At 36.4% G+C, this 14,409-nt stretch overlaps 2 protein-coding genes across 4 annotated transcripts; one reads left to right on the top strand and one right to left on the bottom strand.

The window, feature by feature from the left end:
- The first annotated feature begins 975 nt into the window (after positions 1 to 975).
- Positions 976 to 2,843, top strand: LOC126697220 (protein WHAT'S THIS FACTOR 9, mitochondrial). The gene has a single exon (XM_050394112.1). It carries the CDS (start codon positions 1,256 to 1,258, stop codon positions 2,510 to 2,512), a length of 1,257 nt encoding a protein of 418 aa, XP_050250069.1. The 5' UTR covers positions 976 to 1,255; the 3' UTR covers positions 2,513 to 2,843.
- A 433-nt stretch (positions 2,844 to 3,276) lies between these two features.
- LOC126697219 (pumilio homolog 4) lies at positions 3,277 to 12,155 on the bottom strand. 3 transcript variants are annotated; one of them, XM_050394109.1, is made up of 12 exons: positions 11,872 to 12,153; positions 11,707 to 11,757; positions 10,564 to 11,227; positions 9,475 to 10,330; positions 8,787 to 9,369; positions 8,554 to 8,695; positions 8,363 to 8,470; positions 7,609 to 7,821; positions 7,371 to 7,481; positions 6,200 to 6,394; positions 3,929 to 4,103; positions 3,277 to 3,837 (listed from the first exon to the last, which is right to left on the bottom strand). In XM_050394109.1, exons 3-12 carry the CDS (start codon positions 11,215 to 11,217, stop codon positions 3,788 to 3,790), a joined length of 3,087 nt encoding a protein of 1,028 aa, XP_050250066.1. In that variant the 5' UTR covers positions 11,218 to 11,227; positions 11,707 to 11,757; positions 11,872 to 12,153; the 3' UTR covers positions 3,277 to 3,787. The 3 variants fall into 3 exon arrangements, with proteins under 3 accessions (XP_050250066.1, XP_050250067.1, XP_050250068.1); XM_050394110.1 differs by having other exon boundaries at positions 10,564 to 11,218; XM_050394111.1 differs by lacking the exons at positions 3,277 to 3,837; positions 3,929 to 4,103 and adding an exon at positions 6,798 to 6,870 and having other exon boundaries at positions 6,255 to 6,394; positions 11,872 to 12,155.
- Positions 12,156 to 14,409: the final 2,254 nt, after the last annotated feature.

Here is a 14,409-nt window from a genome sequence, read left to right as displayed (position 1 = left end):
GATTAGGACTCTAACTACAACTCTCATTTGTACTTTTTTACATGTTTAAATTAATGGAATTTCAGACAGGAGTAATTTTGTTCGCTCAAGAAATTGGGAATAGTCACTCGAATTTTTAGCAAGATTATCAATTCTCTTTGTTAGGTGATATGTTATGTTCAATTTTTGGTCACTTAGTAAGAGATACCTGTCCTTAGTTAACTATTTTCAGAGTTTTTCTTTTTCTCATACTTTTTTTTTTTTTTTTTGATATGTATCTTTTTCTCATACTTATAGATAAGGTAATATTGTAGCACATATTTTAGCTAAGAAGGTAAGATTTTTATTTATTTTTTATTAATCTGGATAAAATTTGTTCCTCTAGACATTGGTAATCTTGTCCAAGCTAATTTACCAACCCACTTAAATAAAGATCATGGTGATATTAAAAAAAAAAAGAGAGGGGGTGGGGGGGGGCGCCGTTAATGGGCTTCTGTTTATTTTTACTATATTTGTATAGTTTTGTTAAGTGGTCAGTCTTTATACATATATTATGTCATTGGCTTTGTAGATCATGGCTGATCCAGATTAATTAGGATGACCTATGAATGCATGAAGAAGACGAGGCCTAACGATTTGAAAATGAATGTTGAACAGCTGAAGCATACTTGTGAGTGGTTGAAAGAAACCCACTTAAACAATGTCCCAAAGTAGGTGAATTGTGCAACGATACTAATTACATAATTTCTCAAGTGATCACACATTAACCATTTTTTTTCTTTTTTGCTGAATACCATTATTTTCAATTTAGATTTTGGGGCTATCCCGGCGGGTTTAAAAACGCCGAGATAGTTCTAGTTTTTTTTGCAGTGATTTGTCGTTTCTAAAAAAAAAAAAAAAGACACAATGCATTGTTTTATTTAATGTGAAGTAAAACTTTTAAAAACAATAGTAATAAAAAGAAGACCTGTCTAAGATTGTCTTCTTCACCTTAATTAAACCGTATCGAGGTATAACTATAACCCTAGCCGTTTAGAAAAGAAAACAAAAACAAAATCTAGCGTATCACGCTTCTATTCTATGATCTTGTTCTCGACACGTACAGCTTTGATTCCAAACACGAGGATCTGAATTGTGAACTAGTGAACTCCACTCTCTGTCTGTCTATATTTTCTCTCTTCTTCTTCTTCTTCTTCTCCAACTCCTCTCGCCACCCGTCACTGCCACCCGACCCCTCTTGCCTCTTCATCTGCGCCATCCATTTCAATCCCTTTCTATGTTTCTCAACAACCCCACCTCCAAAACCCTCAAAAAACTACTCTCCCACTCTCAAAAACCAATCTTTTCCTACCTGTACCACCCCCAAAACCCTCCTTATTCACACACCCAAAAATCCCACTATGTAGATGTTTACATGAAGTGGAAAAAAGACCCATACTATGATTCAATTGACCACATCCACAAGTCCATCCAACTCAAACCCATCATTTCCTTGAAAAACTGCATAGCCCAAGACCCCAATGGCTGTATCCCAATCTCTCAAGTCTCCAAAAGGGGTCTAGAGTTTGATGTGCCCATGAAAGTTGCTAGGTTCTTGAGGCAATACCCAGCAATCTTTGAAGAGTTTACAGGTCCCCAATATAACTTGCCTTGGTTTAGACTGACCCCAGAAGCTGTTGAGATTGATAGAGAGGAGAAAAGGGTGTTTGAGAATTGTAAGGAGGATTTGAAGGATAGGTTGAAGAGGTTTATATTGATGAGTAAAGGAAACGTTTTGCCTTTAAAGATTATTCAGGGAATGCAGTGGTATTTGGGTTTGCCTGAGGATTTTTTGAGGTGCTTGGAAGTGAATCTTGATGGGTCTTTTAAGTTTGTGGAGATGGAAGATGGGTTGAAGGGTTTGGCTGTTGAGTGTGAAGAAAAAGTATTGTCTGTGATACAGAAAAATGCTATGAAGAAAGGGGTGTATTTTGGGGAGCCAATGGAGGCAATTGATTTTCCATTTTTTCCTCGTAAGGATGCAAGGTTGAGGAGGAAGATTGACGATTGGTTAAAGGAGTTTCAGAAGCTTCCATATGTGTCACCCTATGAGGATTTTTTGCATTTGGATCCAGGTAGTGATATAGCAGAGAAGCGTGTTGTGGGGTTTCTTCATGAGTTGCTTAGTCTTTTTGTTGAGCATTCAGCAGAGAGGAAGAAGCTTCTATGTCTTAAGAAATATTTTGGGTTGCCACAGAAGGTCCATAAGGCATTTGAGAGGCATCCCCATATGTTTTACTTGTCTTTGAGGAATAAGACTTGTACTGCAATTCTAAAGGAGGCTTACAATGACAAATTGGCTATTGAGAGACATCCATTATTGCGGGTGAGGAATAAGTACATTAATTTGATGAAGCAGTCGGGTGTGATTTTGAAGAATAAGAGGTTGAGTAATCGGTTTCTTGATCATGGGAGCGTGAAGTTGGATTTGGATTTGGATGTTGTGGATGAAGAGAGAAGAGAGATGACAGATTTGGATGTGTCCCCCGTATGATTATTTGAGGAGGAGAAGGTATCTTTTACGACATACATATCAAATCACCCGTGTAACAGGTCAATGAGTGAATGCCATGTGATTCAATTTTATAATTCTATTTATCTGAATTTGTATCTAGTTTGTTAGATACTTCCAAGTCAGGGTCTACTACATACTACAGTTAGCTTTCAGGAAGAATGCACCACTAAATGAATGAATTATGATAGATTTAGATTAACTTGTATAAATTACTTTAACAAATTCAAGGGATATACATTCTTGATGCCTGTGGCTAATTGTACACACAATTCCAGTTTCTGCCATTTTCTTGATTGGTAGCATTTTGATGTATTTCACGGTTGAGCTTTGAGCTCTTGTTGGTGTGTTATTTTGCTCTGTTATACAATCCGTTTATTTACACCTTGCCCATCTGTGTATAAACTGTCGTGTTCATCCTGATAGGAAGATTGTAAATTAAATTTCTAAAATAGATTTATACAGCTGACCACAACATTTAGTTGAGTTAAGCTGAGTTCATTTATATAAAATTCTCAGTTGAAAAATTCTATATAGTGCAGGATAGAAAACCTTGTCATGAAGACTCTAGATGTTATATTTGAAAAATATATAAACTGGATTAATTTTTTTGAAATGAAGGCTGAGATAATTCATATTGGCACATCTTCACTTGGGAATTTATAACTGATTAAGGCAAGGACCTTATGGGTTCCAAAAGTTCTAAAAGCTTAGTAACAATTGTTTCATATAAGATTACAAGAAAATATCAACACCAGCACAAGTTCAACGATTTTATTCAATTCTGACCACTAGAAGCATTACAGGCCGAGGAAAGCAAAAATATATGCCTCAAGAAAATAGCAGTCAGTATATATACATATATATGTGCAAGTTCCCAATGTCAGACTCAACCTAATATGGACTCCAGTACTCTCTCTCTTTAACATTGCCCTTTATCATTTACAATTAATTTTTCTTTACAAACTATGAACCTTTCTTTGTGCATGTAATCCCAAAAAGACTAGGCAACTATAACATGCCGTCTCCTGTATCTTGACTTCCTAGAATGACCTCTTTGGAGCTTGCAGTCAATGGTGTAGAAAAATTTTCTTATTCCAGTGGGCCTGCTATTTCGTGTTTATTTACAACTGCTAAAGTCTCAGTAGAAAATAAAGACTCCAGATGATGGCTTGATAAAATCACCATCCAGGTTAGCTGTACAAAGTGTCTTTGGTGGTGGCAGAGGAAAAATGCCTTGTCTGGAGTTGTGATTCCTCAGGAAGAGGATGGGGAAGAGAAAGAGGTTGACAACCCTATTCGCCTTTCTGCAAATGAGGGGATTAAAATTTATGATTTGTCATGATGCTTAACAAAGGAAATCTAAAATCTCTGTAGAAAACTGTTACAATTCCTCACCTCCAGTTGTGATGAGCTTCTCAACACGAGAAACTATATGTTTACCATAGGTATACCTCTTCAAGGCATTCAAGTGAACCTTGATGCGTGAAAGAATCAACTCAAGACTCTGGTCATCACAAGTCTCAAGAACCTTTTGTACAACATAGTTTCCAAATGGGTCCTTCATCATGATCTAAAATTTTGCATTTTATAATGGTCATGCAACAAGTACTCATCAGTAGGCATATAAAAAGAATATAGTAATGGAAACTTTATATTAGACAATTATTGACCATGAAACAAACAGGTGTCAACTGCAATTTACTCTCTTTTAGCTAGAAAGAATAGAGACTACAAACATAGAAAGTAAAGAGAGCCAAATGAAGATAAAAAGAAAATGCACTTCATACAACTACGGAAATAGTAAACAGTGCAACTATTCATGCTTAAAGCATAATTTTGGGATTTTTCAGAGTACTTAGTTGTTTAAATATGCTCTGGTTCAACTTAGTTGTTTACTTGTTTATCCCGTTCCTTAATATCCGTGCATATTATATATGGGTATGTTGTGGGTTCCAGTTAATCCAATTGGTAAAGTCTCTTATTGTTAAGCAAGAGATCTAGCATTCAAACACTGTCTACAAAAACCACTTGGAGTCTTGGTCTGATGATAATGAGCAATTATCATAGAGCATACGCCATATGTTGAGAATCCTATCTTAGAGAGAATTGAGAATAAGTTGGCCGGATGGAAGAAGATGTATTTGTCTAAAGGTCGAAGACTAACGTTGCTGAAGAGCACTCTATCTAGTCTTCCTACATATTTTTTATCTCTCTTTACCATCCTTACGCACGTGGCCAATAAAATTAAGAGGTTGCAAAGGGATTTCCTGTGGGGGGATTCCAAGACATATTTGGTGGGAAGGGACAAGTTGTGTGCACCTTTGGAATGTGGTGGGTTAGGGGTAAGAAAATTAACTACTTTTAATAAAGCCTTACTAGGGAAGTGGTTATGGCAGTTTGGGATTGAGGAGACAAGGCTTTGGAGAAGGGTGGTAGCTCTGAAGTTTGGGGAAGATTGGGGGGGATGGACATCCAAGCTAGGTAGAGGGGTACACGGGTGTGGCTTATGGAGAAGTATTCGAGTGGGTTGGGAGGCATTTAGCAAAAATATTCGATTTGAGGTAGGGGTGGGCGATAGAGTTAAGCTTTGGATAGATCAATGGTGTGGGGAGTCTCTACTTCAATTGTCTTTTCCGAATGTGTTTGGGATGGCTTCCAATAAACAGGCATCGGTGGCCTCTTCTCTTGAAAGATTGGGGATAGAAGAAAGGAGAAGCTGGGATGTTCATTTTATTCGGAGACCAAATGATTGGGAAATGGGTGGGGTGGATGATTTTCTCCACACCTTGGGTTCAAATCTACCTCCCACTGAGAATGGAAATCGTATACGATGGAAGTTGACAAAGAATGGAGACTTTGATGTCCGATCGTTTTACAATAAGTTAAGAAGTCCTTTGCCCATTACTTTTCCTTGGAAAGTCGTATGGAAGGTTAAGGCTCCTCGACGTGTTTCCTTCTTTGTGTGGATTGCTGCGTGGGATAAGATCCTTACAGGTGATAATTTGAGGGGTAAAGGAATGGATTTTGTTGACTAGTGCATTATGTGCCGTTGTAACGGGGAAACGGTGGATCATTTGCTTCTTCATTGTGGTAAGGCACATAGGTTGTGGAGTTTGGTGTTTAGATCTTTTGAGATTTCATGGGTCTTGCCAAGAACGGTTGTAGATACTCTCTTTGGTTGGTGGAATTGGCTTGGAAAACATTCGTCTAGCATTTGAAATTTAGCTCATTTGTGCTTAATGTGGTGTTTTTGGAGGGAGCAAAATTAGAGGACTATTGAGGACTTGGAAAGCTCGGATGACCAATTATTGGCCTCTTTCAGTGGCTCCCTTTTTGACTGGTCTAGGGCTTGGGGAATCACCTCTAGTGACTCTCTCCCTATGTTCCTTAGCTCTCTCCTATATATTTAGTATCTTTTCCTTTCTTTTTTCTCTCTTCTTTTTCTTTCCTATCTGTATTTTTCTCGCTGCCTTATGTTTTTCTGCATAAGGTAGTGTTCTTGAATATATATCCTTATTACTTATCAAAAAATAAAATAAAATAAAAATGTTGAAATTCTATTGTATCTAACCAATATATATATATATGGACATGTTGAACCCTTTTTTATTTAATAATACAGCAGCATGTATAAGCCGCTTTAGAAATAGGAAGAGGGACACAGACCTGCAAGGGTTCATTTTCATCAGTGGAACCAAGCATCTCATTCACCAAAAGTTGACGCTCATCAGGACCACCAAAAGTCAAGCACTTCTCCACCACATTAGAAGCAAATTTCTGCTGACTCATCTTTACAATCTGTCCTGCAAGCTTGCTAATAATAGCAGACCGTTCATGTGGTTTACCATGTTCAAGGACATGCTATCAAAAAAAAAGTATAAATATTAGGTGCACGACTAATGGATGCAATATTGTAGTAAAGTTGGTAATGATTAAACAAACCACAACACTTGAATGGGCACAAAACCGGTAAGCAAGTAAATATTACAAAATAAATAAATAAATAAATAATGTGTTAATGAAAGTTAACCATTAAATCTTCCAAGAAGATAAAGTTAGTTCAAAACTCCAGAAGCCAGTGTAGTATAAACGGTTCAAAATAATCCACAAACAAGATGTAGCCCCAAATAATTGTCAGCACATAAAAACATCTATGGTAGTAATTCAATGGATCTTTTTTGGGGTGCTTGAAGTTCAATTGATCAATAATAAATAAACTTATAATTTCAATGAAAGATTATTATTATTGGTAAGTTACACATACCTAGTGTGTCCTTTTTTAATTTATTTTACAGAGAACATCCCGTGGGTCTTGAATGCACAATTTCACCTTCCACCTATTTTTGTGGGAGGAACCATCATTTGAGCTAGAGTTCATTGGCTAGAAGCAAAATACTCATTGAAGATAGTGAACAAAGCACTGCTTGAAACTGGCAAGTGTGAGGACATGTTGAATAATCTTACACAAAACCAAATGCCCCTTGAGTAAATTGAATGGCAAAATTGGAAAACAACATGACCCCCAAGTACCTAACACTTGTCAACCATCTAGATAACATTTTTGGCAATGGGGACGACATTTCTTTTTCTTACATTCTCACACTACCTGCTTGTGGTGCATTTTCCATTTTCAAGTTCAAGTTAAAAACATCAGACATTATTGGAACATAATAGTTCAAACCCATAAACAATATACCTCTGATCCAAGGAAAAAAATAAAGTCAATAGTAATGACCAAAAATGGAAAAACCTATCAGCTTTTTCCTCAATATATAACTAGGACCTCATTTGAATCACAAAATATGATGGAACCAGGTTTAAACGGAAAACTGAATACCTGAATAACATAGTTCCCATATTGATCTTGTGCAAGAATACATACAGATTGCATGATTTCATCCATGATAATCTGTTGAGTGTTAGGATCATTGCAATGTTCCAAGACCCTCTGTCAGCATCAAATGAAATAAATCAACACATGCCATACATCACTGTCAATGAAATAAACATAAATTGCCTTGTAAAAAGTTTAAAAAAAAAAAAAAAAAAATCTAATTTTGTATGAAGCTTTGAACCTGAATAACGCGGCAACCATAAGGGTGGGTGGAAAGTGCCACAACTTGCCCATAGAAGGCTGAGATGATAAACTGAATTCGATCTTGAGGGACGCACTCTATGCACTTTTGAATAACATGATTACCATTTTGATCACGAACACATTTCATGATTGAACCATCAAGCTCTGCCACCATTTGTGTCTGCTGATCTACACCAACCACCTCCAAGGCCTGTCATCAAATTTAGAGTATTAGGCCCTTTCCATAACTATTAATACATCATAATTCACTTTGCACTGTGCCCAAATGAATTCATAAAGGAGAAATGTTGAGCCTTTTTATTTTCAGTAAAAATTTGTACCACTGCATGCATAAGGACATGGTTTAAATACACTCATGATAATACTTCATGTCCTTTTCTCAATAAGAACGTAAAATGAAAGCAATATATGCATTAAAAAGAGAAATAAAAGCTATAGGCACAAATCAAATGTACCAAATAGGTCATTTATGCATTGCCATCAAGAATCAAGTTGATCAAACATAACAAATAGGTACTTACTCATTAAATAGCGCATTTATGGTGGTAAGAATAATAACAGAGAACATGTCATTTGTAAACAGAGTTCAACAAGGCAGAAATGGATGAGTTCATATTGAAATTGTGTAAACTTCAAGCAGAATAAAAAATGTGAAGCAAGAAATCCTGACAGGGTGTGCTGTCCATGCATTAATATGGAAGAAAATCAAGATGTAAAATATACAAAAGTACCTTCTGAATCACTCTGCAACCATACATTTGGAGACTAAGGGTCAAAACATGACCAGTCAGTTGGCTCGCTAACTCCTTTCTTTGGCTTTCCAAGCCATGCTCAAAAAACTACAAATTCAAGCACCACTATTCAATTAATAACTTAGAGAGTATAATAAGACTGTTGAGTATTTTGGATAAATAATTCTGACCTTTTGTATGACATAATTCCCAAAGACATCGGTCATCAAGATACGAGCATGAGGAGTGATCTCAGGAAAAATCTTGGCCTTTTCTTCTGCTGTGGCTGTTTCTAATTTCTGCTGAATAAAGCGACTTCCATACTGATCCGTACTGCATTGTAGGCAGGAGACACTAAACTCAGTACTCCAACTGGGGCTAAATGAGTGGAATTAACACTGAAATAAAAGCCTTACATGCTTACCTGAACTCAACCACATGATCAATAATGTCTGAAAGTTCAAAAGACCTGGTCTTGTTGGTCTTGAACTCATCTAATAGTAAGGGTGACGCAAATCTTCCTTCCATATTACCATCTGAAAGCCATGGCCCAATGGATCCTCCCATTGAGCTTCTCATCATAGAAGTAAAGTGTGAAAATTGCTCATTCTGAAACCCTGGACTCCCAGATCCAACAGAAGGAAGTACAGCATTTACCATTGGGTTTCCTGGATATGGCATGCCAAAACCATATGATGGATTCCCATAGTACCCATGATTAAAACCACCAGATTTACCTAAATGTGACAACTCATATTGTTGTTTCTGCTTAGCAAGCAATGCCTCAAGGTACGCTTGCTGAGCTCCCTCCAAGTCTCCATGTGAAGTGCCAAAATAATTCCTCCCCCGAGATGGATCACTTGGACTAGCTACAGCATGCGTCACATAATCAGAAGTTCTTTGCAAGTACTGAATAAAACGTGGGTCCATAGCTGGAGAATGAAGGTCAGGCCCTACTTGATTTCTTGGTCTATGCAATAATTGTCCATCTCCAGGAGCAGTCAAAGCTGAAACATAAGAAAAATAAAATTTTCAATGCCAACTAAGCCAATGAAAGTTTTGATATGCCAGACAAGATTATATGGAGCTTGAAGAAGAAAAAAGAGAGTGACCTGCATCAATATGGCCATTAATCGCAGAATTGAACTTTTCATTTACTGTATAAGCACCAGGAACATGGCTACCAAAGTCCATACTTGGAATATTTGTACTTTGGTGATGAAAATTTGATGCTTCTGAACTTCCAAATCCTGAAGAATTGACATTTGAGTAAAGACTGGCAGCAGAAGATGTTTGTTTGGGTAAGTTAACATCGGAACTTATCTCAGAATTGTTAAGGTTTGTTACAATTCCATTTTTCCTAGCTAAATCTATGTAGTTGTTAGTCAAAGAAAACTTTTCAGCATTAGACTGGTCAGTGAGTTTCTGCTGCAGACTCTGATTATGAACATTGGGCATGTTGAGCATAAAATCAGGCTGATTGTCATAATCAAGCTGAAGTAGAGACTGCAAATGACTAACTTCATTTGCATTTTTACTTTTTGAGAGGTTCAAGCCGGAAAAATTGGCCACAATATCAGTAAGGTCAGTCACACCAGAAGACCGATCATTTTGGACAGCCAAGCCAACAACATTCTTTTTCTCAATAGGGGAAACTCTACTGCTCCCAACTGGGGGAAGTCCAGGACAAGCTGTCCTCCCAACAACTTGCAGTTCAGGGGTTTTGCTTCTTGACAAAGATGAACCCACAGCAGGAGCAAAAGTATGAGAAACTGTAGTATTATGATTTTTAACTCCAACCATGGGAGCAGCTCCAAAATGCAAGCCCTCTATAGACTCCACTCCATTACTTACCCCTGCTGGATGAGGATCAGCCATTCCTTTAGTGTCCAAAATATCACCAAAAGAATTACGACTTGTGGGACGTGACAGGCTTCTAGGCAAGGGAGTAGGTCGATCCAGTCCTTCCTGCACACACATTCTAATTTGAATTATAAATGAAAAAAAATGTTGATATAGATGAAAAGGAAACACAGTGATTAGCATTTCACCATAGTAACAAATGCTCTATTCAATCAAGTTGCTTTTATCAGGAAAAGCCAAAGTGATTCCAGATATTTCAAACAATGTGCAAAATTGAAGCCACGGGATTGAAACTCAAAAGAAACAAACAAAACATGGTTAGGATTATTGTATATTACCTGAAGAATGTCAGCGAAACTCTTCCTCCTTGCACCAAGCCCAGTGCTTGAGAATCCAGCCGAACTATCTGGACTGCTATTGAGCCACTGAGACGAAGACTGCCTAGAGAGATTCCTTCGACTGGCATTCCTCAATTCCATCAGATCATTCTCTGCCTGTTGCACAGACACACCTGGCTGCATTGAAAACAACGATGAACTATCACCATTATCGGCCAACTTCTGCTTCCTCCAGTCCCCAATTCCCCCTAACGAAGACCCACCAGCCTGAAACCTTTGTGCAATCCGCCAATCCTCTTTTGACATCAATGGCGGGGGCAGTCTCGGGTTAATATTCTCATGAGAATAATAATACGAAAGATAAGCAGGATGGGAGCGAATCTCATCCTCAGATAAACCCCCAATCTTATTACTTATACTACCACCAATCTCTCTAAAATCAGGGTTCCCAAAAAGACTACCAACAGCAGTTAGCGACCCCTCAACTGTTGGCGGAGCACTGCCACTCCTATACATATTCATAACCCTTTCTCGATTCATAACATTCTGATTCCGCTGCTGATGCAGAATCAATTCAAGCTCGCTCTGCAAACCATCTTCGAAATTCCCATCAGCTCCTTGCAAGCCATCATCTATGCTACTCCCAGTTGCCATCCTGAAAACTCTAATTTACCCACACAAAATAAAATAAAAATTAACAGAATTCAATAAACAACAACTCTTACCCTAACCCCAACCCTAAACCTAAACCTATCCAATTTAACTACTTTGAATTTTTTTTTTTTTTTTTTTTAAATAAATTTTAGGTTGCTATAGTTTTCACAAATTGTAATACAACCAAAAATTAGCCAAATTGTTAATATTTTAGGCAAACTTGAGTGTTCATTTTTGTGGGTTTGATTGTTTCAAACTGAAACTACATATGAAATGAAATCAAAGATTAAAATTCTTTAATTTTTCAGGTTGCTTTTTTTCTCAGCAACCAAACAGAGAGTTTAATTAATCATCGAAATTTCAATTACCCAACAAAAATTTAATTTTTTCAGGTTGCTTTTTTTCGCAGCAACCAAACAGAGAGCTTAATTAATCATCGAATTTCAATTACCCAACAAAAAATTATTAAAATAATAACGAATACCACACCTTTTAACCTGAAGCTTCACATCAATACCAACAAGCCCTTTATCGATCCTCCTGAAAAAAAAAACAAAAAACAAAAAACAAAACAAATAATATTAAAAAAAAAACACAAAAATTTGACACATTGAATCGAAATTAAACGACAGCGTATTGTTGCAGAGCACTTACGAGTGGAAATGAAGCTCAACAAAACAAAAATCAAAGTGCGGCTCTTTCTTCTTCTTCTTCTTCTTTCTTTATTTATTTAATTTAATAATAAATTCGAATTATTTGGATAAGATAGAGGAAAATTGTTATTATTCTGTTAAGACAACGTAGTCCGAGCTTTTAAGGGAAAAAAAAACCGTCTGAGGATTTTAGAAACAACATTTTGTGAGAGACAGAGAGAAAGAGAGACAGAGAGAAAAATAGATTAATGTAGAATGTAGAAATGTTTGTGTGTGTGCGTGTGTGATGTGGGAGTGGGGCTGAGATTGTAAGAGAAAACGGTCGGCTTTTTCGGTGGGGTCGGAGATTAATGTGGAGCGTTTGATTAGAATTATTTGGACGGTGATTGGCGGTCGGTGGGTGGGTTTGATTTACGTGCATGGGCGTTACATGTACACACTTCTTTTTTTTCTGTTTGGGTTATGTGTGTAAGACTTGCGTGAGGGGAAAAGGAAAGAGAGAGATTATTTTGGGTTTAGGTAATGGTCACCAAGAAAATTTTTTCTTTTTTTTTTTTAATTTTCTTTACTTACTTACCTAAAATAGTTTTTTTTTTTCTTTTTTTTTGGGGGTGTGACTTGGGAGTATCTTTTTTGCAAAGTTTATTTAGCTTAATTTAATAAGTACAGCTTTTTATCTTTGTTTTTTATTCTAGGCATGGATATTTTTGCACAACTTATTTGTTGAACAAACTAAGTTATACTAAGCTGTACTTCAATGAGAATAATAAGCAAAGTTATATTGGGTTTTTTCCTTTCTTTTTTTTATTTCTAGTATGTTTTTTTTGCTAAATATTAGAAATTATAAGTGATATTAAAGAGAAATATTTACATGGAGATTTTTTTCCTTTTTTTTTTCTTTTTTTTCTTTTTTTTGGTTTATACGCCATGAAATTTTGCTATAGTGCTTCTTCATAATTTTACAAAAACTCTTACTCAAAGTAATATTTTGATACAAAAGAAATTTTGATGCATTTAAAGGAAGAGAAAGATCCATTCTTTGGTGGATGGGAAGGTAATCCTGAACCCTGAGGTGGATAACTCTCAACCTTAAACACAAATCACAAAAACTCAATTTTTCATTCAATATCATAATTTTTTTTTTCTTTTTTTATAATGACTATGCATAAAAACGTTTTTTTTTTTTTTTTAGAAGGAAAAAAAATTAGTTAATTAAATGAATTAATCACATTCTAAAATAATCATAAGCTATAGCTAATAAAACATTTATCCCACTTGTTTAAATCAATTAAGTACATGTCTAACTAACTTATAATTCAATTATGCGCAACAACCTTGTCATTGCTTGCCATTCTTTCCATCAAGATTTCCTTCTTTTTCCATGCTTGCGGAAAATCAACTTTGGGGTCACTTTGGCTTTTTGTTTGGGGCTTAAGACACTTTGATTATTTTGTTTCCCCATCTTGTCTCCACACCTTTCGATAGAAAATCCAAAAGAAGTATCAACACTCTTTACTCGAGGAGGATACAAGTGTTGCACCATCTTGGTCAAGGCAACAACTTACCTTCTCAATTGCTCAATCTAATTTTCTTGAAGTCGAGGCTGATTAGTGTCTTTTAGTTCCATGTGAGGAGAAAATTTATGCATCTTAGTTGGAATTGATAATCCACTCCAACAAGTTATGCCTCAAGTTCTTTGATAATCCACTCCAAAACACTCGGAATTAGATAGAGGATGTAAGCGTAACAGTTTGGTCAATAAACAAACTGTAGTATAATTTGCCGACAAGTGCTTATTCCCACCAAAAAAAGAAAAAATGATATGCTAATATTCAATGACAAGTTCAAGTGTTGACTTAGTGTTACATTTAGTTAGGATATTTGCCAGCACCATAAATGATTAGTTGATAGTCAACCAATAATCAGCTAACTGATGTGAGTTTTTCAACTAGTCTTGAGGGATGCTTTAGTTGCTTACTCAACAATTAAATCAATTAGCCTATGCAGAAATGGCCTAAACATAATGAACAATGAATAGTCATTGAACTCTTCGCTTATTTCCTGTTGTAATGGTTTTCCCAAATCATAAAATTTTGGCCAAACAGAGTAGCCAGACAATTTGGTAGCATCAAGAGAGTTTGTTGCTTTTGTGCCTCGCATTCTCTGTTATTTCAGTTCCACGCAATGCACACACACATTGAATGATGTGGCCCAGCAAAATGCATGGAAACTTTGTAGCTTCACATATTTTTTTTCTCCCACTAGTCAGATAGATTAATCCGGCAGTGGCATCAATGTGACAGCAACGTGGCAAATACCACCACATCCTAAACTCCAATTCATTGGGGATATGGTTTTATGTTAAAGACTCTTACAATATTGTCAACTGTGAAAAGGTGGAAGGACATGGAATGAGCATCTTGGGGGTTCTGATATTGGGATAGATTCCTGCAACAAAAGCTTAGAAAGTGACAAAATCATCTGCCACTAACATTTTAACGGATACAAATTACCAAGAGCCACAGTCCCCGAATAGGTT

The sequence above is a fragment of the Quercus robur genome, chromosome 8, assembly GCF_932294415.1.
Source record: "Quercus robur chromosome 8, dhQueRobu3.1, whole genome shotgun sequence".
Lineage (NCBI taxonomy): Eukaryota > Viridiplantae > Streptophyta > Magnoliopsida > Fagales > Fagaceae > Quercus > Quercus robur.
This window is presented reverse-complemented; position numbering and strand designations above follow the sequence as displayed.

Excerpts from the sequence above, each read along its gene's own strand:
- LOC126697220 (XM_050394112.1), top strand. The coding sequence starts at position 1,256 with ATGTTTCTCAACAACCCCACCTCCAAAACCCTCAAAAAACTACTCTCC.
- LOC126697219 (XM_050394109.1), bottom strand. The coding sequence starts at position 11,217 with ATGGCAACTGGGAGTAGCATAGATGATGGCTTGCAAGGAGCTGATGGG. Across the intron at positions 7,822-8,362 it reads GTTGCAGAGTGATTCAGAAG|GCCTTGGAGGTGGTTGGTGT; the intron begins GTACTTTTGTAT and ends ATTTGATGACAG. Across the intron at positions 4,104-6,199 it reads ATGAAAATGAACCCTTGCAG|ATCATGATGAAGGACCCATT; the intron begins GTCTGTGTCCCT and ends GCAAAATTTTAG.